Below are 23,348 nucleotides of genomic sequence, written 5' to 3' on the forward strand. Positions count from 1 at the left end.
GCGACTAACATTATTCCACCAGGGTACATAATTCTCCACACTGAAAAGATACGTCTAAACAGATCTCCAACCCAACGTCCCCCAGTATAATGCACTCCTGTATATCTAAACTGTGCATACCTGGAGGTTGCTGCACTAGAGATCTGTCAAACCTACTGTTTTTCAAAGTGGTGGATTTCTGTAACCCGGCGGATTAATGTTAATGAAGGTTACACACTGTATATGGGGTATATGTATAAACTGTATATGACAAAGTTTGTGTAGTTGTGAGGTAAAGGAATGAAGTTTTACCAAGAGGCAGGAGTCCCCTGCAGGTAGCCTGGTACTCAGCCATGGTGAACAGGTGGGGGTTGTCAGCCCTCTGCAGCTGGTATACAATCTCTTGAGTCCATCTAATACACAGTGTCCTATACAGAAATGGAATATGAACAAACATCTTTAAAGTCACAAAGTTTATGAGCTTTGGCCGTATTTGTTGATGGCTAGGTTGCCAAATTTAACATTTAGCATACTGAAGTAGCCGTTTGGCACCCAATTCCCTATTGGTTACAGAGTTAGGCAGCAGGGGGAAGGTTAAAAATTGTGTTTTTTTGCACCTGAAAATCTTCCCCCTCACATTGGACAGAGCTCAGGAATAATCTTGCAAAGATCGAGAAAACAAGGGGCATATTACTGCTGAAAATGTCATTTAGAGCTTGAAGACTTCTTGGACGATCAATTTTTCTGATGTCTGACAACGCCATAACACATCAGGTCACACCTATTTCGTTTTGTACATTCTCGACCAATATTTAAAAAAAAAAAAAAACAGCAAAAGATTGTCTAAACAATATATATCAATTTGGCTCGCCCCTGAGGCGTCGCCAAAAAACTTAGGACTCAAATACTGTGTTTACCTGCTATCCCCAGACATGTTAGTGGAGGGTAGGAGTTCTGACAGGAGTCCCAGGATGGTGGCAAAATGACCCCCTGTGGACAGACTCACCCCCTCCATGATGGTCGGAGGGGGGGCACCCGTGGCCAGACTACTGGAGATGAAGTGTCCATGCCTGGAGAGAAATGATGTGAATATCAACAAGGGCTACGCATGTGTACAAACAACAAAGCATTGATTCAATATTGTGCTAAGAAGAAAGATACAAAAAAACTGCAATTCAACAGGAAATCAATAGATGGCCCCAAATCTAATTTTCTTCCTTTATCAGTATTCTACAAGACTTTGTCTGTATCATCATAGCCTGCGTTACTGCTCTTCCGCAGAACACACCAGCTTCGCAGGCACCTGGCGCGACAGCAGCAGGGTTCTACTGAACGACCTGTGACACCCAACATTTACAAATCCAAGTGCTATTCAAAGATCTCTAGTGAGACTGAGACCTTAACCTTTAGCAAACCGATTCTCTATTGGATACAGAGTTTGGTAGCAGGGAGAAGGTTAAAAGAACATGATACCTGGTACAGTGAGACAGTAGTGTGTACAGTGCTGTGTACTGTACGGCAGGGTGACTGCTGGCCAGGTGGAGGTGACAGGGCTTCAGGTGGGTCGCAAACAGCTCGAAAAAGCTGGGGGACAGTCCCCACATCTGTAACGGGGAGAACAACAAAAAGGTTTCAATCATTCATAGCAAAAATTTTGAATGTCGACATTATCCTTATCTTTAACTAGAAAGTGTAATTGAAAAAATTACATCTACTTATTATTGCACTGCACACATACATGTACATGCTACAATGTACTTTAAATTTTCCCTTGCTGTTAGATGTTTGAACAGTAACTACAGCTTACAGTATCAAAGATCAGTACCAGTAAAGAGTTGTTACTTGTAACACCACACAAAATACACATTTACATAGGACCACATGTTTCCTTCCTTCCTGCAACCATTTCGTGAAAAATCTACCCTTAAATGACACAATAAACTGTCTTAAAGATGACCGATCTTACCATCTAAATGTGACCTATGACCTACCCCTATGATGGAGTTCTTGGCGTTGCCAATCTCCGCCAGACCGCACATGTTGAACACGGCGACGGTGAGCGCCTGCTGCTCCGCGTATACGGAGGACGCAAAAGGGTTGTTCTTCACCATCGAGCAGGACGGCGGCAGGCCGTTGCACGAGAGGAGTGCGTTGATTGCGACCTCCAAATCTCCAAGGACAAGTCTGGAAAGAGAAAATACCATTTAGATCTAAAAGAAGTGTGCAGTGTATTCTATTTTGGTTTAAGTCTGATACCATCCACTATATCTTAGGCATTAGTTAAGAAAGTTCCCAGATGGTGCCTAACTCCGTTTCAATAGCCCTTGGGCCAAACAACTTTGTGCAATCACTATAGCAGGGCCTAGTTCACTGGTAGTGGTGTGTGTTCAACTACCATACTCTTTACCAAAGGCTGAGTGCTAAGCAGAGAAAGCAGTATGTACTATTTGTAGTCTTTGGTATGACTCAGTCAGTGATTGAACTCACAACCTACATGTACTGAATGCAAGGGGAACACTCTACTCACTTAGCCATTACAGTCTGTAAATGTTACATGTAGCTTGTTTAAGAGAAAATCCTGACTACCCACAATCTTTCAAAAAATATGTCTTGCCCCTTATCCCCTAAGAAAGCAGTGAAGACTTCGTCAGTGTGGAGAATCTGAGGAGGTCTTACCTGTAGACCATGTCGAGCAGTGGAATGTTCTTAAGAGTCAGAAGACTCCGGTACACCTTCAGGACAGATGGCATCACCTGTGTTTGTAAAGATAGTAAAAAAAATTCAGTTCTGTGCGTCAATATTGTTTAATATGTTTCTTCCAACTGATCATATTACATGTGTTTCCTAATCTCACTTTTTGTGCAATTTAGCTGTGAATATGTTCAAGGTTGTAAGATTGTCTTGGGTTTAGGGGATAGGCAATTTATACATTGTACCTATTTCCTCTTGACTCAGGTGAAAATGAGTAGCTTCGGCAAGGGACGTCCACTCGGATGGGACATAAAGCTGGAGTTCTCGTGCGTGGGGAGAGCCAAACCTTGAGCATGTTAAGAACCTACCACACTTATCAAAAAGAACAGAGATACCTCCCATTGTGAGTGGATCAAACCTTAAAGCCATATCGCTGGGTTGACATCTAGAAAAGGTGAAAGTCAGCTGTTATGTTTATCATTCCTCCAATGTGGTAAATCTAAAATAATTTATGGCACTCTTACCTCTGGGTGGGTGTAAAACCTGAGTTGTAGAAACCTGGAACCAGGTCCTAGAATCTGTTCAATGACAGAAACAGGCAGGGAGGTATTCACAAGCTCCAGTATCTGAAATGGGATAGACCAAAAACATTAATTTTGGAAGAATGATCCTTAACTGTAATTGGTAAAAGAAATATCAGACTTACGGCAATGTGAGGAAGTGTCTTGGGACTACTGTAAATACATTTACTTCTGCTATGGTTTTATTTCACAGTAGGAGGAAAATTTGGGTTTTCTTGGCATTTGAAACAATTGTGTAGTACGGTAGAACAAAGAACATATCCACAGGGTTATGATTTCACGGTAAGAGGTCACTGCGAAAACTGTGAAAATAAAACCACCGCAAACATTTCCAGATTTACAGTATTCCCTTTCAAAAATACAAGTCACAAAAAATACACAAGACAATGTGGATAGAAACAATAGGCTTTCTAGTAGACTTAAAGATACTATGAAACCTACCTTGTTGAGCAGTCTGAGTGCTGAGATAGAGTGGGTACTACTCAGCATGCACTGCTCTGTCTGCTTGGTCGTGTAAGACAGAACCCCACTACAGGTCTGTGCTAGCCCAGAACCCAGGCCTTGCCCCAGCAGGCACACACAAGTGTTTGCTGTTCAGAAAAAAAAGTATTTGTGAAGCAAATGAATCTATATAATATAACTCCTTCTTTTTATATAGTGCTCCTTTAACATGTATTTTCTGTGCACAAAACCATACACATTTTAGGCAATCCTAGGTCAACTCATTTTCATATTAAATGAAACTTTAACTGTTCTGCTGGTTAAAAAAATTGAACTCACCAGATTTTACCTTTCAATACTGTAAGTTCAATATTATTTTGCTTGTCCAAGTCAACATTTCTGGTACCTATCTTCTTCTGTCTAATTTTGCTAAGAAATCGTCTGAATACAAGGCCTGTACAAGACACTGTGTTAAAGCTGTGTGCTGAGTTTATCTTTTGTCGATTGTTTAGACAGTGAGTACAGGTGGCAATACTGTACCTGCAATGAAGAGTTCCTCGGATGGATGGTCGGTGGTCACCTGATCTACACATCTCACCATCCTGTCCAACAGCTAAACAAACAGCAACATGTTCATGTTCAACAATGGTTTTATTTTGAAGAGGACACAATGGAAATCTTTTTTTTTACAAAGGGACTTTTTAAGAGCAGAATAAAAGACAAATTCAACAGCATATTTCAATTCTAACAGTAAATTTTGCACTTCTAGATATACGATCATCACATCTTCCATCCAGTCAAGCCGTCAGCCAATCAGATACTCCCAGTTAAGTTACCAGCCAATCACATTGCCACTTACAGTCAAGATGCAATGTGATTGGCTGTGGGAGAGTATTTTCAATGGCTGTGGGAGACTATTCAGAATGGCTATGGGAGACTAATTTGATTGGCTGTGGGAGAGTACATTCATTGGCTGTGGGAGGGTATCTTGATCGGCTGATTGACAGTATTCTGCCTACCTCTGTTATGTAGGCCTCTGTGAGAGGAGGGCCGTGGTTGGGTGAGAAATGGTCCCCCATACTGCTCACCACTGTGCTGAACACCCTGCAAACAGTACATAACAAACATGTTGTGAGCATCTGATAAAGGAACAACAAAGTTAGCTGAAGTGTTTTAACTACCCTTACCTTGGCATGGGGGATATTCACATACATGTACATGTTCAACTTTTGTAATCTAGCTTCAGCCAAAACTGCACAAGAAGACCACTCGGGGACCTATAACATCTGATCTATGCAGACAGGTGGTCACTATAGGAGAGGATACTGTAAATGCAGAAATATTCGTGGTGGTTTCATGTTCGCGGTTTTCGCAGTGAACTCTTTACCGCGAACATAAAACCACCGCAAAAATCTGTTTAATCGTGTGACTGTAGCACTACTATTGTTTCAAACGCGAACTCAAAACCACTGCAAACACTCAATTTTCTCCCTACCGCGAAATTAAAACCCCGCAAACATTTCTGCATTTACTGTATTCTTCATGCTGGTGTCAATGGTAAAAAATATCTAAGGGACAACCAGAAAGTGGTCACAATGGCCAGGTGGTCCTTATGTAGAGGTGGTCACTTGTACAGGTTTGACTGTAGTAACTTTGGCAATGAATAATAGTAATTTAACTAAATAATGTTTAGTCTCATAATTGTCTTGAACAAAACTGTTAGTTACATTGTAGAACGACCTCTGACCTTAGCAGGGCCGTCAGTTTAGGTAAGCAGACGTCAGGGGGAGCGACGTCATCTTCACATGGACTCCGGCGGGCATAGCGGTGAAGGTCCTGGAAAATTAACATTGATTCATTAAACCTTTTCTCTGCTAAGGTTGCCTTTTGGCACCAAATTTGTATAGTAATGGAGCTAAACAGTAGGGAGAAGGTTTAATTCTTCTAACACTTTTCTTTAATACATGTAGGTCAGAATGCTGCTGTCATAGGACTTCCCTTTAATGACAAATAGAATGAAGAATGAGTGAATGAAAATTTAGAGGTGACATTCTAAGTCATGAAAATGAAACTATTCTATGAAGAAAATTGGGCAAAAATTACAGTACCCAGCCACAAGTCTAAAATCATAATACCTATGTGTGTGCCTCCATATCTTCAGTGTTCTGAATACGTTAGTCTGTCAAGTTTGCATTTCTGGAGGTATTACTGATGTTGCATCTAGCATACAATATGTCCATAAAAAACCCCTTTTTAAAAATCCTGGATATATGTTACCCTGCGGATTAAAGTAGCCTTACCTCTGTGTATGCCTCCATGTCTTCCAGGAATTGTCCCAGGAGAGTAACAGAGAAACCTAGGTCCCCTACCCAGAACTGTTGTAGGCTGACCAGGATATCTACACACACATGCCATGGAATAATCATTTGTCATACTACGCTCAAGGTATATTGTTGATACATTGGTAGACTAACTCAGATGTTTCATATTTCATTAATAAAAAAGCGTCATACTTCATCCTCAGTCTGAGGTTGCCCGCTTTATTTTTTACCTTATCTTATTAACAAACGTCATACACATGTATTTCATAATCTCTCTACCTTGTAGCTTTATTAATTAACAAAGTCTACATTTTGTTCAAACTATAATCAATGTTCATAAAGACCATATTTCATAAATGCTACATCTTCCATATTTCATTAGCAACTAATATACATGTATACTCTGAATGTTCCACATTAATCTCTCTGTGGTTTGCTTCAGGCTCAAAGACCCATATATGCATCTAAAAACAACAACGATAATGACTACAGTACATGTATCTTCAATACAATAACTGCTTTAAAAATTCAAACATTGATACCTGAGGTGTATTTGATGATAGCTTCTTTCTGAGTGCTGTCAATATGCCACCCCACAAGTATATCCACTGTGTCCTAAAAGAAACGAGAAAAGAAAATGAGTCTTCATAAAATTTACTTCCTTTGGCCTCAGAATCCCCAATGATCACTTGTTAACCTGTTTTTATCATGCCCTTTTTTCCACATATACATGAACAGTTGGCCTTTTTATGGCCTCTTAGTTCTTGCAAGTGTTTGGAGTTGATTGATGAGAAATCTACAGGCTAGGTCCTCTTGTATAATGAGAAATGGGTGGTATAATACATCATACTGTTCCGTGTCATTAGCTGCTTCCCTGCTCTATATTCTCATTAAGCTGTGTAGCATGAGTTAACAACGGGTTCTGAAATCTTAAGGTTGGTAGACTTATCAAAATGAGCTTAGACTCACCCTAAAGTGGTTGGTGAAGACATGGGGGTAGTACTCTGCCACATACTGGATACAGTCCACCACAGCCATCAACAAGTCTGTAGGCAAGACAAACTTCAGTGTGAGACAATAAATACAAGAAACTTCAGTGTGAGACAAAAAACACAACAAACTTCAGAGTGAGACCAATAACACAACAAACTTCAGTGTGAGACAAAAAAGGTACTCTGTACTTTTCAAGCTGTTAATGAAATGGTTTCTACAGCACTTCACATCATCTGTGACACAAATGCAAGTTACATGTAGTCAGTAAAAAGAAATTATCATACAATATTATAAAGTTTACAAAGCCTTACCTGGTGTGTCAGCATTCTCCAGGACTGACTGCAGGTTGGACATAGCCATCTGAAACACAAAATTGATATATATCAATACTGAATATGATAATAATGTATGCTATTACATGGTTTTGATTTAGGTACAATTCTGTACTGGAACAAGTAATATCAAGATGTTTCTGACTAAAATCATGACATTGTGACTGTGCCATAATTAATTACATGACTGTGATTATTATTTTGGATACCATTTTGGATACCTCCAAATTAATGTAAGGTGGTCTTCCAAATCTGGTTAAGGCTGGTGACCGAGAATCCAAATTTCTGGGTTCAAATCCCTGACAGGCCCCAGTGCCCTTGGGAAAGGCACTTTACACCTATTCCTCATTTGACTCATGTGAAAATGAGCACCTAGCTTCTTTTAGGGACGTCCTCTCAGATAGTGCCTCGTCTTTAAGAAGACCCACACCTTGAGCATGCTTAAGATTCCACCACACTTATTGCAAAGAGAACCTTACAGTCTGGTCTTAAGTAGCTTCTACAAAACTGATGTGTTACACGTAAAGTCGGTTTACCAGTTATGATAAAGACTAAAAAAAAAAACTGAGGTGGTTAATGCTTTCTTCACAATATATGAACTCTAATATTCATTAATTTTAGAATGACTTGCTCCTAATTAGAAGTTGTGTGAAACCTGCTCAAAAGTGCAACATAACAAGATTATTCTTGTGGGACCGGCCATCGATCTCAGGAGCTCAATCACCTTGGTGGACAGAGAATCGCAAAACTCTCTGAAGCTATCCTTAATCTTCTACACTATTCCCCATGCCAACACGGATTACTAGTATCTAGGTACACAAAGCATCTTAAGTATATTACTGTAAATTCTTGTTATTTTCCCGGGGATTTCATTTCGGAGGAGTGGATAGGACAAGGGTGAAGTACCACAAAAACTGCGATAATAAAACTGACAAGTATTACAAGATCTATGGTATATCATTCCTCAGTTTATCTGCCAACCTGCTTGAGATAAAACCAGTCTTTTAGCAATTAACCTACACCCTGCTAAGGTAGCAACTTGGCACCCAATTTGTATTCATAATGGGTTTAGGCAGCAGGGAGAAGGTTAAAAAAACATAGGCTTCAGCCATTTCTTTCTTGAACATGTAGCTTTACAGAATCTACAAAAATGTTTGAATAACGGACATACAGCAGTAGAAGAAAATGTGTGTGATTCAACTTTCATGTTTCTTAGACTTTGCTTCTGCACAAAGGGACAAAAGAATTGATGGATGGCCTGTATTACCGACACACCTACGCACCTCCAATCGTGAGTGTCTCGGGGCAAGAATTCCGCTTTTCCACCATTAGTTCACCTTCTTACCTCCAGTCCCAATATATGTCTTAAAGGCTCGACTTCACACATGAAAGGCACACTGTACACTTTGAAGTATCTACACAGAGACACACTCCTTTTCACGGGGTATAACGTACGTCACGGGATGGCCAGACACATTCGGTGGTCGCAGAGATCTATCAGCCGCAACGCGCAGACACATTCGACGCGCCGCGGAAAAATCAGCCGTCCGCGCGGACCTATCAGCCGCAACGCGCAGACAAATTCGACGCCGCGCGGGCCTATCAGCCCTTCGCGAGGAAAACTCAGCCGTGGGACAGCGCCATCAGGTGTCTCACTACTGCCTTCAGAGAGCGCTGGAAAGCCCGCGCCAAGGTAGGTCCTCCACAATTTCCTTCTCTAGCGTCATATAGAGACATCAACTGGTAATCTAACTAGGCCTATCAGGTGCCAGACTATCTTAGGGTCATCCGGAGCCAGAAATAATCGGCAGGTCTTCAAATTAAGTCGAGATATAGGGAGAACAGTTCTCAATCGGTGACACACCACATCGAAGTTGTCAAGGTAAACAGTGGCTAATGCCGTATTTTGGGCCATTAGAAGCAAAGACATCGGCGGTTTTGACGTCTTTTAGTGTGATTGGGTGTCCAGAACAGCGTAACATACTCTGGAATTGATATAATATGCCCACAGAGCGAAAATATGTGGTAGAAGTGATACCGCTATATAACGCCCCCCTCCCCCATCCTTCAGTACGAACCACCATGTGTAGAAGTACTAGAACGATGTTAGCTCTTATAGCAGTATTAAAGCCATAAGAAGCGATACTGTTGTGGTCATTTCAATGAAGATGCAGAGTCATCAATGTTTATCCAGACAAAGGCATTCATTTTTGGAATTTGCATTTCAGCCATGGAGTTTGATGAGTAGGACAGGTTTGTGCATGTGACCACAAATGTAAAACCACCTGTTCCACCCTACAAGTCCAGCCTTCAGGAGGGAGATGAAGAACCACCTGACAAGCCATGCCTTGGGGAGGGACAGGGTACCTGGTCTTCAAGTAACAGCACCAGTGGATCCCGTTCAAACACCAGCACCAGTGGATCCAGTGAGGGTTCAGTGTCTTTGGAAGAGTCCAACGAGTCTGATGACCTACCTGGTGTGGTTTTGCCAGCTGAAGATGTAGAAAAGGATGTCTCCTCCCCCACACGCAGGACTACAGTGCAGTCTGTGTACACATTGCAAGTGCTAAGCGAACAGCGGTTCAGTAGCTGAACACAAGCGTCGCTGCCATGGGGCTGATAAAGGACCAGCAATTTAGTGTGGGTTGTGCAATAAATACTTTATTTATGCTAGAGACTTTCAGGATCACTAAGTTGAATCATCCAAGGAGTGCCCAGTTTGTCAGAAAGAGTTCAAGTGAAGAAGCACATGATAGTGCACTCAGATTGGGATTTTTGTGACAAACGTGGAAAGTCCTTTAAGTCATAGTATAAGAAGTCCTGAAACATCATCACAGAACCCATGACAATCCCAGAGTAAAGACGTTTGTCAGTGCTACAAGTGTGAACACAGGTTTCATAAAAAGGAAGAACTTGTGTGTAATCATGCAGTAATTCTGGTTCATATAATTATATTTGTTGTTTCACAAGAAGGTATACCTTGTGTATAGTGCACCTGTACAGTGACATATTTTCATCTGTAGTGTTGGGAAAATCACGGCGCCGAGACTCGGTATTTGATTGGTTTTGACTTTGTTCTTCTTTTTTCAAGAGTCAATATTTATAAACGATCAGAATACTTTAATTTGTAATCTATAGCAATAGATTAAGCTACAGTGCAATATGATTACAACATAGTCATTTGCCAAGTGATGTATAACAAGATCAAGAACATGGTATTGCAATTCAGCAAATATATATTTTGTAAACAACCAGAATAAATCTAGTTATATATAACTATATTTTGTGTGTCATTTTTGGATTAACATTTCAGGAAATACGGATGGTCAGTACAATTATGCAACGCTGAGATGGTCCATTACCTACATCTGTGAATATAACAACCTGACAAAGTATAGTCTTCATCCAATATCTACTCAATACATATCTCTATGAATATATAGATTTCTACGGCAAATATGGAGTTATTTGAATATTCCAGTTGTACATTGTATGATTTCCGTTGCTTAGTGCCTTTCGTATAAAGGGAGAGAAGCCTACAGTCCAGAAAAAGTGTCGTTGACGCTAGCTCGAGTAGGAGTTGACCAGGAGAGTTGTGTCTCTTTCTGCCTGGGACTTGCTGCAGTGCTGTCATCAATGCCAATGTTATCTTCTGTTACCCATACATCGTCAACTTCGCGTGTTTGCTTTCCAGGTGCCCGTTGTTTTGTTTCTACACCTTTTCCGCGGATGTAGTGTCAACCTGAGTCGACGAGTCATTTCTGAAAAATGTCAGGGTTGATTACTTGCAGTGACACATTATACCTGGGTAATAGTAGTAACAATATAGTAAACAATCTTGCGAGAAACGTATGAGATGTTCGTTGAATCATCTAGATGAGGATAATCCCTTAAAGTGATAGAAGGTATTCCCCGCATATCGCCAAAATCAATCGAGGCGACAAAAACACTATTGCCTGTTAATGCTTACTATACTACTACATAAGATATTGGCCGTAACTTTACTGGAAAATGGGGAGGGGGGCGACATATAGCGGTATCACTTTTACCACATGATTTTCGCTCTGTGGGCATATTGTATCAATTCCAGAGTATGTTACGTTGTTCTGGACACCCAATCACACTAAAAGACGTCAAAACCGCCGATGTCTTTGCTTCTAATGGCCCAAAATACGACATTAGCCACTGTTTACCTTGACAACTTCGATGTGGTGTGTCACCGATTGAGAACTGTTCTCCCTATATCTCGACTTAATTTGAAGACCTGCCGATTATTTCTGGCTCCGGATGACCCTAAGATAGTCTGGCACCTGATAGGCCTAGTTAGATTACCAGTCGATGTCTCTATATGACGCTAGAGAAGGAAATTGTGGAGGACCTACCTTGGCGCGGGCTTTCCAGCGCTCTCTGAAGGCAGTAGTGAGACACCTGATGGCGCTGTCCCACGGCTGAGTTTTCCTCGCGAAGGGCTGATAGGTCCGCGCGGCGTCGAATTTGTCTGCGCGTTGCGGCTGATAGGTCCGAGCGGACGGCTGATTTTTCCGCGGCGCGTCGAATGTGTCTGCGCGTTGCGGCTGATAGATCTCTGCGACCACCGAATGTGTCTGGCCATCCCGTGACGTACGTTATACCCCGTGCTTTTGAAAAATCCTTCTACAGTAGCTGAGACCTTAAAGGAATTTAGAGGGAGCCAGTGTTTTGAAACATCTAAATCTCACTAAAGGGTATTTTCAGTGTCAACTGCAAACTCTTGATGTACAACTTATGTAATCCCTTCAAAGGTCTGCATGAATTATGGAGGAAAGCAGTCATGTTGAAGTTGAAAGCTAACATGACACTGAGGCTTTTTGAATGGCATCAAGAAAGCTAAAGCTATGGACAATCCAGTAATCATAGTATGAAGCTTTGGGCACCAGGGAAGCCTCTTTATGCGTTTTTCTTATACCGCCTACATGTACATACACTTTTACATGTATATTTTAGGTGTAACGATTCCTAGTTCTCACAAAAGCTGCATGTATGTTTCATCAATAAGGGTGTTTCCAACTCCTGAGCTTACCGTCATTCTAACCTCACTATTCCAGAAAAAAAGTGCTAAAAACGGACGTAAACAGCATTTTGACGATATCACCCCCCAACAATTATAATCTTCATCTTACACATGTACACTAATGAAAGAAATATATTTTTTGTCAATTTTTAAAGTTCCATTGTTTTCACAATCCAGATTCAAATTCGAATTCCTTATGCAATTGTAGATAAACCATGTAAATTTTGTATTATAAGCTCCGTCTGTCCTTACATTTATAGCTGTCTATATTCTTTTATACCAGTATACATTTAGTCATTGTAGATGTACATTGTAGATACCACATTCTTTTATTACCGGTAATGTAATTTCACTTTTGCTTTATCACCATAACCTTTACTTAGCTTGTAAGAGCATAAACGTCTTTCATAATAAATTCATTCATTATTTCTTTCCATTTTGCACCACTTCCTTATTTTTTCCGGAAAAGGTCTTAGATCCAGCAGGGTAAGAGCATAGCCTTGAACCACGTACAAACCTCACGTTCTAGCAATAACTTCTAAGCCTTTTATTCCCAGAGGGGTATCACTATAATGGAGATAACAGATAACAAATGTATCACTCTGATAGGACTTGACATAGGCAAGCGTGACCATACATGCGGGAGTTAGAAATAAGCTGCTATTTGCCACTCTTATGTGTTTGACCTTGGAGAGGAATCACTTCTTCAGGAGACAATATGACCTTGCAATGACAATATGACCTTGAAAAGCAAATAAAGCTAACTTATTTTGTGATACAGCTAGGGGTGGATACCGGTTCGCTGGACCTGATTCAGACCTATCGAGTCCAAGAACCGAGTCCAAAAAACCTGAAAGCCAAAAACCTGAGTAAAAAAAAACCTGAACAAATTGCAAATATATTTTTCTATTTTGTTTGATGAAAAGTGTTTTGAGTCTCCCTATGAGAAGAAAAGGCATAAACAATGTAAAATAAGTGCAACAATCAATAGTCATGCATGTCAGTCTTAATTCGCTATGCTTGATATTGGTTTAATAAAACAAAACATATAAACTAGACAGGATCAGGTCCAGGTTCAGGTCCGGACCTGAATCTAAATCTCTGGACCTAAACCTGGACTTGGACCTTATTAAGCTGAACCGGTATCCACTCCTAGATACAAGCTAACAAAGCCTGAATGATGATGATGAGCAAAGCCTGCCATGCAAAATATATGGATCAAAAAGTCACCATCCTACATCACGGTACATGTACACATTATTGTGCTAATACAGCCTCAGCCAGGGCAGCACTATTTTTTGCATGCTTGCATTCTGCAGTTTGAAGAAAAGCTGCCAGGGGCATGGCTCATAACGTTGCGCTAGACTTTCCCAAAGTTAAAATATCATAAGAATTTACACAAGTCATCATAATGTACATAAACCAACATATTGCAGCTCGTAACATGGCACAAATACACCCTACATGTACCTGTGCCGTTTAAGAAAAAGAAAGGAAAACAAAAGTAAATTCAAAATGAACAAGAGTTCCACGATCTCATATCTCCATGAACAATTCTATTCATGCAAATGACTTACACATTTGCATAATGTATGCTTGGTCATAAACTCTAACTTACACATGTTGCAATATTGACAGTCCTATAATTTTCCAATTAGATGAATTATGGTGTTTTTGCATTAATTATGCAAATTAGGAATTCATTTGTATAATTAGTATCTGTTGATGCTCCACTTTCCATAAACTACATTACGTTACATGTATTTGAGTGTGATAATGGAAAACACTGCAAATATAGATTTTCCTCATTAGCTATGCAAATTAAGTCCCAATTAGCATAATTTGCACTTCATTGTTTATATCTCTATCTAAGCTACCTGCATACTAAATATCATGGAAATCCGTTGTTCCTTTGTTCAGTTATTCTCCTTAGAAGATTTTCACAAAAACGCCTCTGCAGTTCCAGAGGAAGCTGCTAGGGGGCCCAAACCTACACCACTTCTTTATTACATTACAAGCTATCTGCCACCCAAAAATAAAGACCACAGTATCTCCAGGTCAAAAGATACAAAAATTGAAGTTCTGCTGCAGTACCAAGGTCACATACCAGGGAGCCCAAAATCGACCTTGAACTTTGGCTTCACAACACCTGCCCACATACCAAATATCATTGTAATCCATCAAGAGGTTCTTGAGTTATGCTGACTACAGTAGTGCGGAAACACAAACAGACAAACAAACAGACAAACACACACACAGACACACCCAAAACTATATCTCCATTTTTCATGGAGATAATAACTGTTACAACAGATGTTGAACTTACTCAGATTTCTAAACAGCATCCACTATTTTTCTTCCACGCTTTGTAAATGTCGCCGATCCAACACAATAATGCAGACCCTGCTTGCTTTACTTAGAAGAAAACATCTTCCCTTGTCTAGATCTACAGACTTAGTACTGAGACAGGACATAACAAACGACTCTGCACAACCCATGTCAGATAACGCTCCTCCCACCCACTCCATGTTGACAATCTCTCATCAATAGAGCCCATTATACAGGACTCAAAGCTCCCCTAGGAGAACGGAATAATTGCCGAGTAAGCAGCTTTCGCATCACCCAGCAGTGGGAGCTACACCTAATCACTCACAGAGATACAGACAGAATAGCCTCCTAGAGGCTCAAACATGGGAATTACTAACATAAAGATTCAAATCCTTGATTAGATGATTATACATGTAGTTGGGCAGCAGTTATTCAACTCCTTGGGACCCATACAATCATTTTTAAATGTATTAGTACCCAGATACACTGTATCTACTTCCTCCAAAATGGAGTACTGTATATTATCATATATAAATCGGACATTTGACTGACAAAGGATGTTTCATGGAATTCTAATGCTAAAGGATAATGACAGTGTGTTTGGACATAAGTTTATGTGTTTACTAGGACTTGTGTAATGTAATCAGTACCGTATCTTTGCTATATTTTGTTTGACACTTCCTTCTTTCCTCTTGAACTCAATGAAAAGCAGCCAAATTTTAGTTTTTCATGAATAAAGGGTCAACTTAAAAGAAACAAACAAATCTATAAGCACAATCAAACATTTTTTTTTTATCCTTCTGTGTTAGAATCTACTAACATAATTCCACCAGGCCAGGGTATATAATTCCGTCACCGTGAAAAGGTACGTCAAAACAGATCTCCAACCCAACGTCTCCCAGTATAATTTGCACTCCTGTATATCTAAACTGTGCATACAGTCCCGGGAAGGGGGGGGGGTCTGTATTAGAAATCTCTCAAACCAACTGTTTTTCAAAGTGGCGGATTTATGTAACCCGGCGGATTAATGTTAACTTAATGGAGGTAAAATGTTTAGCATGGCTATTTTGATGATTTCATCCACATTATTCATACTGATGAATTGAAGCAGTGATTGGATGAAAATGTCCACACGAATTCTGTGTAATCTTATAATAAAACCATATACTTTCCATCAGCCTGAGTTTGGCTTGTTACGTCAAGTTTACATCTCATATTCTAGCAGGGTAGATATGCAGCGTTCTCGTCAGATTGGAATTGTATTACTTCATCTTGCCTATGGACATCGGCGCCCTTCCCATATTGAACATGCAGATATACTGTATCATGATTTATAGGAAGCTAGTTCTGTTCTAAAAGGTCAAAGGTACCTTTTATGCAACTAAAGGCCAAAGCGCAATATATTATTGTGAATACTACTTACTGGGATGAACTCTTGAAACTGTTGTCGCTCACAATCCATCTTCAAAGCCTGGAAAAGTGACAACAACTGTGTCAATCAAATCATCTTCTTGAAAAGAGTAAGCGGAATACCATGTTTTTATTGGTGATTGTATGATACGCAACCAATTGCTACAGTCATCAAAGAACTTAAGGGGACGTACATGTATTGTAGAATCTGGTGGGCAAAAACTAAAAATATTCAGAATTTGATAAAATAATCTACATTCAGATTCACATTTGTAACTTATTTGTTACTTATTTCCAACATATTCCCATCATTTTGTCACATTTCCATCATTGATAAACGACTAAAAACACAAAACGCTCAAAATCTGGCTTATTTGTATATAATGTAGAGGACCCCGTTTTTCAATATGCAAATAAGCCAGCGTAGAACGCTAAGAAAAATCCGAATCGACCATTGCGGTCCCAGATCGAGCGTCGTAGGAAAATCACCACAAGTGAACAAACTTCAGAACGTTGCGCGTTTGATCGCATGTTCGGCAATGGTTCGTCAGAATGTTGGACAAAATGGCGGACAAGTCAAGCAGCGGTGGGGATTGCGTATATAATTTTTTTTTCAAGACGTTCGCACAATATTATAAAGTCGCATCAATACGTGATGAATATTGCTATGCAGTGTAATAAGGTATATTCTATTAATGATGTAGAAAGATAACCAAAAACATTGAATTTTGTTTCATGTTCATGTTACAATACGTCCCTTTAAAAGCAAGGTGTCAAAGCTACAATAACTGCATGTACTAACAATGTTCACCTGACAGCCTACGGCCCAATAAATCACCCAACGCCTTGAGAATGTTTCTAACGTCTTACCTGCTGTAAAGCTTGAAGGAACAGCACTTTAAGGTCATCACCAGGCGCCGTGCCGACCTTGGCAAAGACCCATTGGAAGAATCGTTGAGCCTCGAAGCCCAGGGCTGCGCCCACCAAACCCACGCAACGAGAAACCTCCTGCTTTACCTCAGATGACACCCTGGGATGGATACACAGATGAAGTTTTCCAAATGCACTTCACATATTCAAAATGAGGCTACCTTTTTTATGAGGGTCCGCAGGTGGGTGGTCCTGACAAAGCTGAATTCAGAAGAACCCCCTACGTATTTCGCTAAAATCAAGGAAGGCGATTACGCACAATTTGGTTGCCTCGCTACGAATTCATGTGATTATGACAGCTTTCACTACGAATTTTAGGAGAATTTGGCTGCCTACGCCTTACAGTAAAGAGGATACAGGCCCTCTTTCATCAACGTTTCTTTGTCTGCTTGTTTGTTTGTTTGTTATCTCCATGAAAAATGGAGATACTGTTTTGGGTGTGTCTGTGTGTCTGAATGTCTGTGTGTGTGTGTGTGTGTTTCCGGACTGCTGTAAGCAGCATAACTCAAGAACCTCTTGATGGATTACGATGATATTTGGTATGTGAGCGGGTGAAGCAAAAATTCAAGGTCGATTTTGGGCCCCCTGGTATGTGACCTTGGTACTGCAGCAGAACTTGATTTTTTCTATTTTTTGACCTGGACATGCTATGGTCTTGATTTTTTGGTGACAGATAGCTTGTTACAGATGATTTTTGCATTGTGGGTACGCCTCTGTCTAAAATCAATAAATTCTGACTAAGATCTCAATTTTTTCCTCCAAAATAATATTACCATACAGGCATAAATATGTTGAAATGTCACTAAATGATGAATCCTGGCTGCTGAAGTTTTTTTGGATTGCTGACTAGCTGATATTCTACTGCTGAGGTTCTCCATTTCTAAGTGCGTTCTCACGTCTTCCCTGCAAATAGCAGGTTGTACAAAAAAACATGTAGGTGGGCGTTTGATGGCCGTGTTATCAGTTCCTGAGGGAGCGACACGGGGTAAGAAGACGTGTGGGCGTGAACAGCAGGGCAGACACTAAGTACCCTGTAAACCACTTCTCCTCTTCTCCGCACATTTCTTACACGCACTCTTGGGATTTGGAGGCACATGCGTGGCTTTAATGGTCCGATCTGGTTAATAATATTACCAGGCGACACAAAATTATTTTAAGGGTTCATTGACCATTTCTGAAAATAACTGCCAGTGGATGAAAAAAATAAAAAAATCTCCAAACCACTGTGATCAAAGCTGTGAATATACTGTGAATTCCTTAACCCTTGTTACGTGTTTTTTTCGCAGTACAAAAGCGGAAGGACGTTTTTGCAGGTTGGAACCATTCTTGCCATGTCACGAATTCCCGTCTGAAACATCCGCGAAAAGAAAACCACCACTATAGTTTCATGATTTATACTTAATTATAGTACTACTACTACTACTAGCGAATAGTGTCACTACTGGGAATAACATCTACATATCTTTACTTTCGCAATTTGCACAGGTAACATTTTACAATTAGTGCTGCGTACCTAAAACCCAAACCTGATCCAGGCTGGACCTAACGTTTAGGTTCAAGTCCAAAAAAAACTAAACGACTGGAAACAAGTCCGGACTCAAAAAAAAAATCTCTCGCTTATACTCTCCTTTTTGTTTGAAATCACCTTAAACCTTCCTTAGATCGTGAAATTTGCACTGGAAAAATATGACAACGTTGCTATTTTTGTTTTTATAATTGAACTTCTGTGTTTACTACTGACTGTATATAATTTGGCAAATTATATAGTTTTCAAATTGCATGCAAAATATATGCCTTTATAAGTCCGGACCTGAACCTGAACCTCTGGATTTAAATTCAGACCTGAACCCGAACACGGGTTTAGGTACACAGCACTAGTTACAATGTAGTAGTAAAGTAAATTACAGTGCCTATGTACATGTATGCTTACCTGTCATAGAACAAGTCCTGCAAGGCAATCAAAATACTGTCTGCCAGCTTTGTCACACTCTGGAAGGGAGAAAAAACAAACAAGTTACATACAGCTTTTGTCTGTAAACGACGATGATCATAACATGTATCAACAACTGAATTTCATATGGATATACATGTAGTTTCTTATCATTTACATGAGCAAAACAGAAACTGAGTCATAATTACTTATATAACCATGATCAGCTGCTATAGGGCATAAATTGCATAACACAGCTACTCAGATATTTTCCTTTTTCAATGTTTTTGTGTTCTTCGTCATGCATCTTGTTGCCTTGCCTTGGCTTTACTTCAATTGGCCATGAACTTCAAGTTCAAGAGATAACTTGGTGATGCCCTCTGGCCGTCGTCATGTTTTTTACATGTGGGTCACGACACCAGAACTATTTCGTCATAGCTTAGCGAATTTACGACTCTTCCCTGCTCCAAGTTATGTCAACCAAAATAAACTGCACCCAAACTGTCGAGAGCGCCCAGGATTTACAACGCTCGGCCATAAACGAGAATGCAGCGCTGGAACAACTTCTACTGAACCAAACCCAAGATCAACACTAAAACAGGCGTCTCTTACAACTAATGGGCCATTAAAGTATTGCAACGCTGGCGGTTTTAATGGGACGTACCGACATTAGACCATTACACTGTCAATTACCTACGCAACGTAAACTAATTTTCTGCATACCATTATCGAGACCATCAGGCCAGGGATGGTGGTCCTGACATTTACTTATAGCCTTGGTGTACTAAATGTATGCCAGGGTGAAAACTGGAACATATTGTGAACATTCTTCAATTCATATTTAAGAAAAAAAAAGAGGAGGTAGAGGCATATTGGCTTTGTATCTACTCTTTCTTCTGTACAGGGACACCAAAATGTCCAATATGATTGAGACATTATCAAATTATGATTATGAAACATTGTGCTAAATTGAGATGTCAAAGTCATAAAGTATGGATTAACTCTACACATCTAGAGGCAAAATATCATACAAATCTTTTATCCCTTTACTGTAGTAAATGGCCAAAGGCCAAAGGCATGTTCTTTGTGTAAACATGTTTTCTTACGTGAGAAGAAATTGGAAGAAATCACACGTTCTACCCTTTGTCATAGACCTTTTACATGTAATTGTATCCCTCAAAACAGCTTGGGGAATTTAGGTCAGGGTCAGACGTCCCATGAACTTCTGTTGACCCTATCAGAACACTGCTGTAAGTCATTTCTTGTCAACATTACGACGTGCCATGTAGTTCTAATACGTAGGCCCGACCTTTAATGTAAGGAGTACATCACAAACATGTGATTCAAGAAGGTTATACTTCTAGTTGATGTACTAAAATACTTAAAAGATTATCTTATATCAAACATGTCTTCTAACAAAATATAAATTGATATCAATGTTCTATAATTAGGAACAGATAAAAGAAGTACATCCTAGAAAACTGGTACATATACTAGTGGCTTCTTCATAAAATGAACTTTAATGGATCAGAAAGGGTAGCGAACATGCTAGAATGCAACTTATGCCTTGTGTTGACTTCCATGTACAAGTATGGGGAGGTGGTCTTAAATAGCCTATAATCCTATAATACGTTACAACTGTCAAATACTAATCCCCGTGGTATTTAACCAGGCCACCACCCTTTCAACTTCACCTGACCTCTTCCTCCATATCATACGTCATGAAGTATAACTAGTCTATGCAATTTTTGTATCATTTCCTTGATTTTCACCAAACATGCCTAAAAATCTCAAGAGTAGAAAATGAATCACAGTAGCATAGGGATAGATTTATTGTAAAGCAGTCATCTTTAATTGAGGTAAAGCATGATGCTTTTTCAAGTAGCTAGTAGTGAGATGTTGCTAAATCGCTACGGCTAGTGTTTTCAGCCAAGCACACCGGGTCACCCCTACTCTTCTTGGTACATGTAAGTGTGTTGGGTTCTTTTATACGTGCAGAGTTTTGACACCTTAGGCAAACAATTGAAGTTCCCCTTTCAAAACGAGGGATGCAACCTCTCACAATCATACCCAAGTAGTAATCTCCAAGCAGATCTATGGTGGCTATAAGACCGTATTCAACTGGAAAGGGAGTTTTCGTCGGATACGGTCTTATAGCCACCATAGATCTGCTTGGAGATTACCCAAGTAGCATACTACTTGAACAATATATTTTTCCCTTTCTAGGCAATCTAGGAAAGTCCAGGCCAATAATTTATTATTTTGATTGCCAATAATATTGATAAAAACTGAGGGAAAATTTTCAAAAAAACATTCAAATTTGTCTCTCGAAGAGGAAGCATCCTCACCTGCTTGTTTTCTGGGTGCTGCAGATGTTCTTGCAGTTGACTGAAGGTGTTGGAACGTCGTTCTCTGTCGTCATCGCGGTAGATCCTACGCATCAAACTGGCCATTCTTGGGTCATCGACGAACAGGTGCGAATGATCTGCAAAAAAACAAAGAAAAACAATTTAACAGTTATCCATACAGACACATAACACTAAACAGTACATGTTCAAACATCAAAAGAAAAAGCGAATTTACACAACAATACCAGTGTTGTTCTGAAAATCCTAAGACAGTAAAGCAGCCTTTCGCATCGTGAAAATATGCAATAAATTAGTTGGAATTGCTGCAATATATTCTGAACCTGACGGAAAAATCTATATAGGCAGTCGCTTGGGTTATATTTGTCTGCAACAATAGTGCCAACAGCTGACTCCATGGGATGATTATACCATAAATATCTACTACAGTTCATATGATATTGATCCTATACCCACACACATAACACAACATATCAATGCTATCAATTCAATTTTAACTAACAAGTAGGAATTTCAACCTCAATTTGGAATCATTATTTGTGTATTCATGTTTGCTTGACTAAGACCCCGTTCACACTCATTTTTTTCAATCGCGATTGAAGTATAATCGCGATTGAATCGATCCGATCGCGATTGATTTTTTCAGTGTGAACGCTCCCAATCGCGATTGGAACGATCCAAAACGATCCAATCGCGATTGGATTGTAACTACCTCCGGAGGTAGTTTGATTGGATTAATCGCGATCGGATCCAATCCAATCCTATCAAATTTTGAGTGTGAACGCAACTACGATTCATTCCATCGCGATCCGCGGGGATTTCGGCCGGTTCAAGGCTAGGGTCGCAACTTATCACATAAGTAATGTACCAAGTACAATGTTTTCCCACCAATCGTTGCTTCATTCAAGCTCCCAGATTGTCCTGTCTACAGCACTTGTCGCGTTCATTACCCGTACTACAGCGAGGCCAATATACAAAAGCCTTCGTCGTTCACGCCTTCTCGCGATCATAGCCCGCCGATTGCGTTCCCTTCCACGGCTACAGAACATTCTCCAGAGATACAAAATCATCAAGAGTTGGGGGACTCCCGCCATTTTGTAGCAAGCGACGCCGAACCTTTGACCTGTGCTTCAATCGCGGTCGGATCACGGCGTACTTTAATCCACTTGGCGAAAAGCAGTGTGAACGCAAAAGTTTCTTTGCGTTCAATCGCGATCGGATCGAACAATCGCGATTATACTTCAATCGCGATTGAAAAAAATGAGTGTGAACGGGGTCTGATTGTGTTTTCAGTTTCTTTAAAGATTAAGTTTTATGAAACTCAAAGCTTCTCCGCAATAATAATTTTCAATTAGATGTATGATTTAGCTAGTTAGCATGCCACAGATCATTCTCTTGATTTGATTATATGGATCACATCCTCTGGAAACCCCAAAACTAATGCAAAAAAAAAAAAATGTTTGCCGAAAAAAAAATTATTATGAAATCTACGTGGTAAGGAAGGATGAGCAAAAGCAAGGACATTATATAAAGTCCTCTGCAAAACTTAACACACACAGAGTATTGTATACCAAATAATTCTTCGTTTTTATTCTTTCACATCTTCTTCTTTGACTTTGGAATTGACTTTGGCATCCTGCAATATCAGTATCCGTTCTCCAAAATATATTGTATGATTTACAGTACTTTTTTGGAAACGGACGAAAATTTATGCGCGCATGGATTTCATCCATATAATCAAATCAACATCACCTAATGAGATCACCAACTCTGTTCTAAAATTAACATGTTAATGCTAGTCTTTGCTTTCACACATATTGATGATAGGATGTATGATAATTATATATCAACGTATGTCGAAATTACATTGTATAATCATGCCTTTCAGTACTTGTCAGTAACTTTGATTTTTCTTCTCTATTATCAATCACATTCTAAGTTGACCATGACCTTCTCAAGCTAGGATAAAGTGTTGTTACGATTTTTGAAAACAAAA

The 23,348-nt window shown here is 39.8% G+C and overlaps 1 protein-coding gene and 2 long non-coding RNA genes across 6 annotated transcripts in view; 1 reads left to right on the forward strand and 2 right to left on the reverse strand.

Annotated features, from left to right (window-relative positions):
• The window catches only part of LOC136439663 (serine/threonine-protein kinase SMG1-like), a 72,431-nt gene that overhangs the window by 46,843 nt on the left and 2,240 nt on the right, over positions 1-23,348 (reverse strand). For all 4 annotated transcript variants that reach the window (XM_066435164.1, XM_066435166.1, XM_066435163.1 and 1 more), the window contains exons 2-19: positions 21,335-21,471; positions 18,987-19,045; positions 16,997-17,156; positions 16,140-16,187; positions 7,318-7,366; positions 6,983-7,059; positions 6,556-6,628; positions 5,993-6,090; positions 5,440-5,528; positions 4,712-4,796; positions 4,233-4,305; positions 3,693-3,841; positions 3,195-3,296; positions 2,656-2,732; positions 1,971-2,163; positions 1,453-1,583; positions 897-1,049; positions 292-407 (exon numbers count right to left, since the gene is read on the reverse strand). In XM_066435164.1, the coding sequence (XP_066291261.1) occupies positions 292-407; positions 897-1,049; positions 1,453-1,583; positions 1,971-2,163; positions 2,656-2,732; positions 3,195-3,296; positions 3,693-3,841; positions 4,233-4,305; positions 4,712-4,796; positions 5,440-5,528; positions 5,993-6,090; positions 6,556-6,628; positions 6,983-7,059; positions 7,318-7,366; positions 16,140-16,187; positions 16,997-17,156; positions 18,987-19,045; positions 21,335-21,471 (1,869 nt within the window). The remainder of the gene's footprint in view (positions 1-291; positions 408-896; positions 1,050-1,452; positions 1,584-1,970; positions 2,164-2,655; positions 2,733-3,194; positions 3,297-3,692; positions 3,842-4,232; positions 4,306-4,711; positions 4,797-5,439; positions 5,529-5,992; positions 6,091-6,555; positions 6,629-6,982; positions 7,060-7,317; positions 7,367-16,139; positions 16,188-16,996; positions 17,157-18,986; positions 19,046-21,334; positions 21,472-23,348) is intronic.
• Positions 8,769-10,619, forward strand: LOC136439677 (uncharacterized). The gene is made up of 2 exons (XR_010756558.1): positions 8,769-9,031; positions 9,567-10,619. It is a non-coding gene; the product is annotated as an uncharacterized lncRNA (long non-coding RNA).
• Positions 10,394-11,982, reverse strand: LOC136439676 (uncharacterized). Its single transcript, XR_010756557.1, has 2 exons — positions 11,721-11,982; positions 10,394-11,099 (listed from the first exon to the last, which is right to left on the reverse strand). It is a non-coding gene; the product is annotated as an uncharacterized lncRNA (long non-coding RNA).

Source organism: Branchiostoma lanceolatum, chromosome 8 (assembly GCF_035083965.1).
Source record: "Branchiostoma lanceolatum isolate klBraLanc5 chromosome 8, klBraLanc5.hap2, whole genome shotgun sequence".
NCBI classification, from domain to species: Eukaryota; Metazoa; Chordata; class Leptocardii; order Amphioxiformes; family Branchiostomatidae; genus Branchiostoma; species Branchiostoma lanceolatum.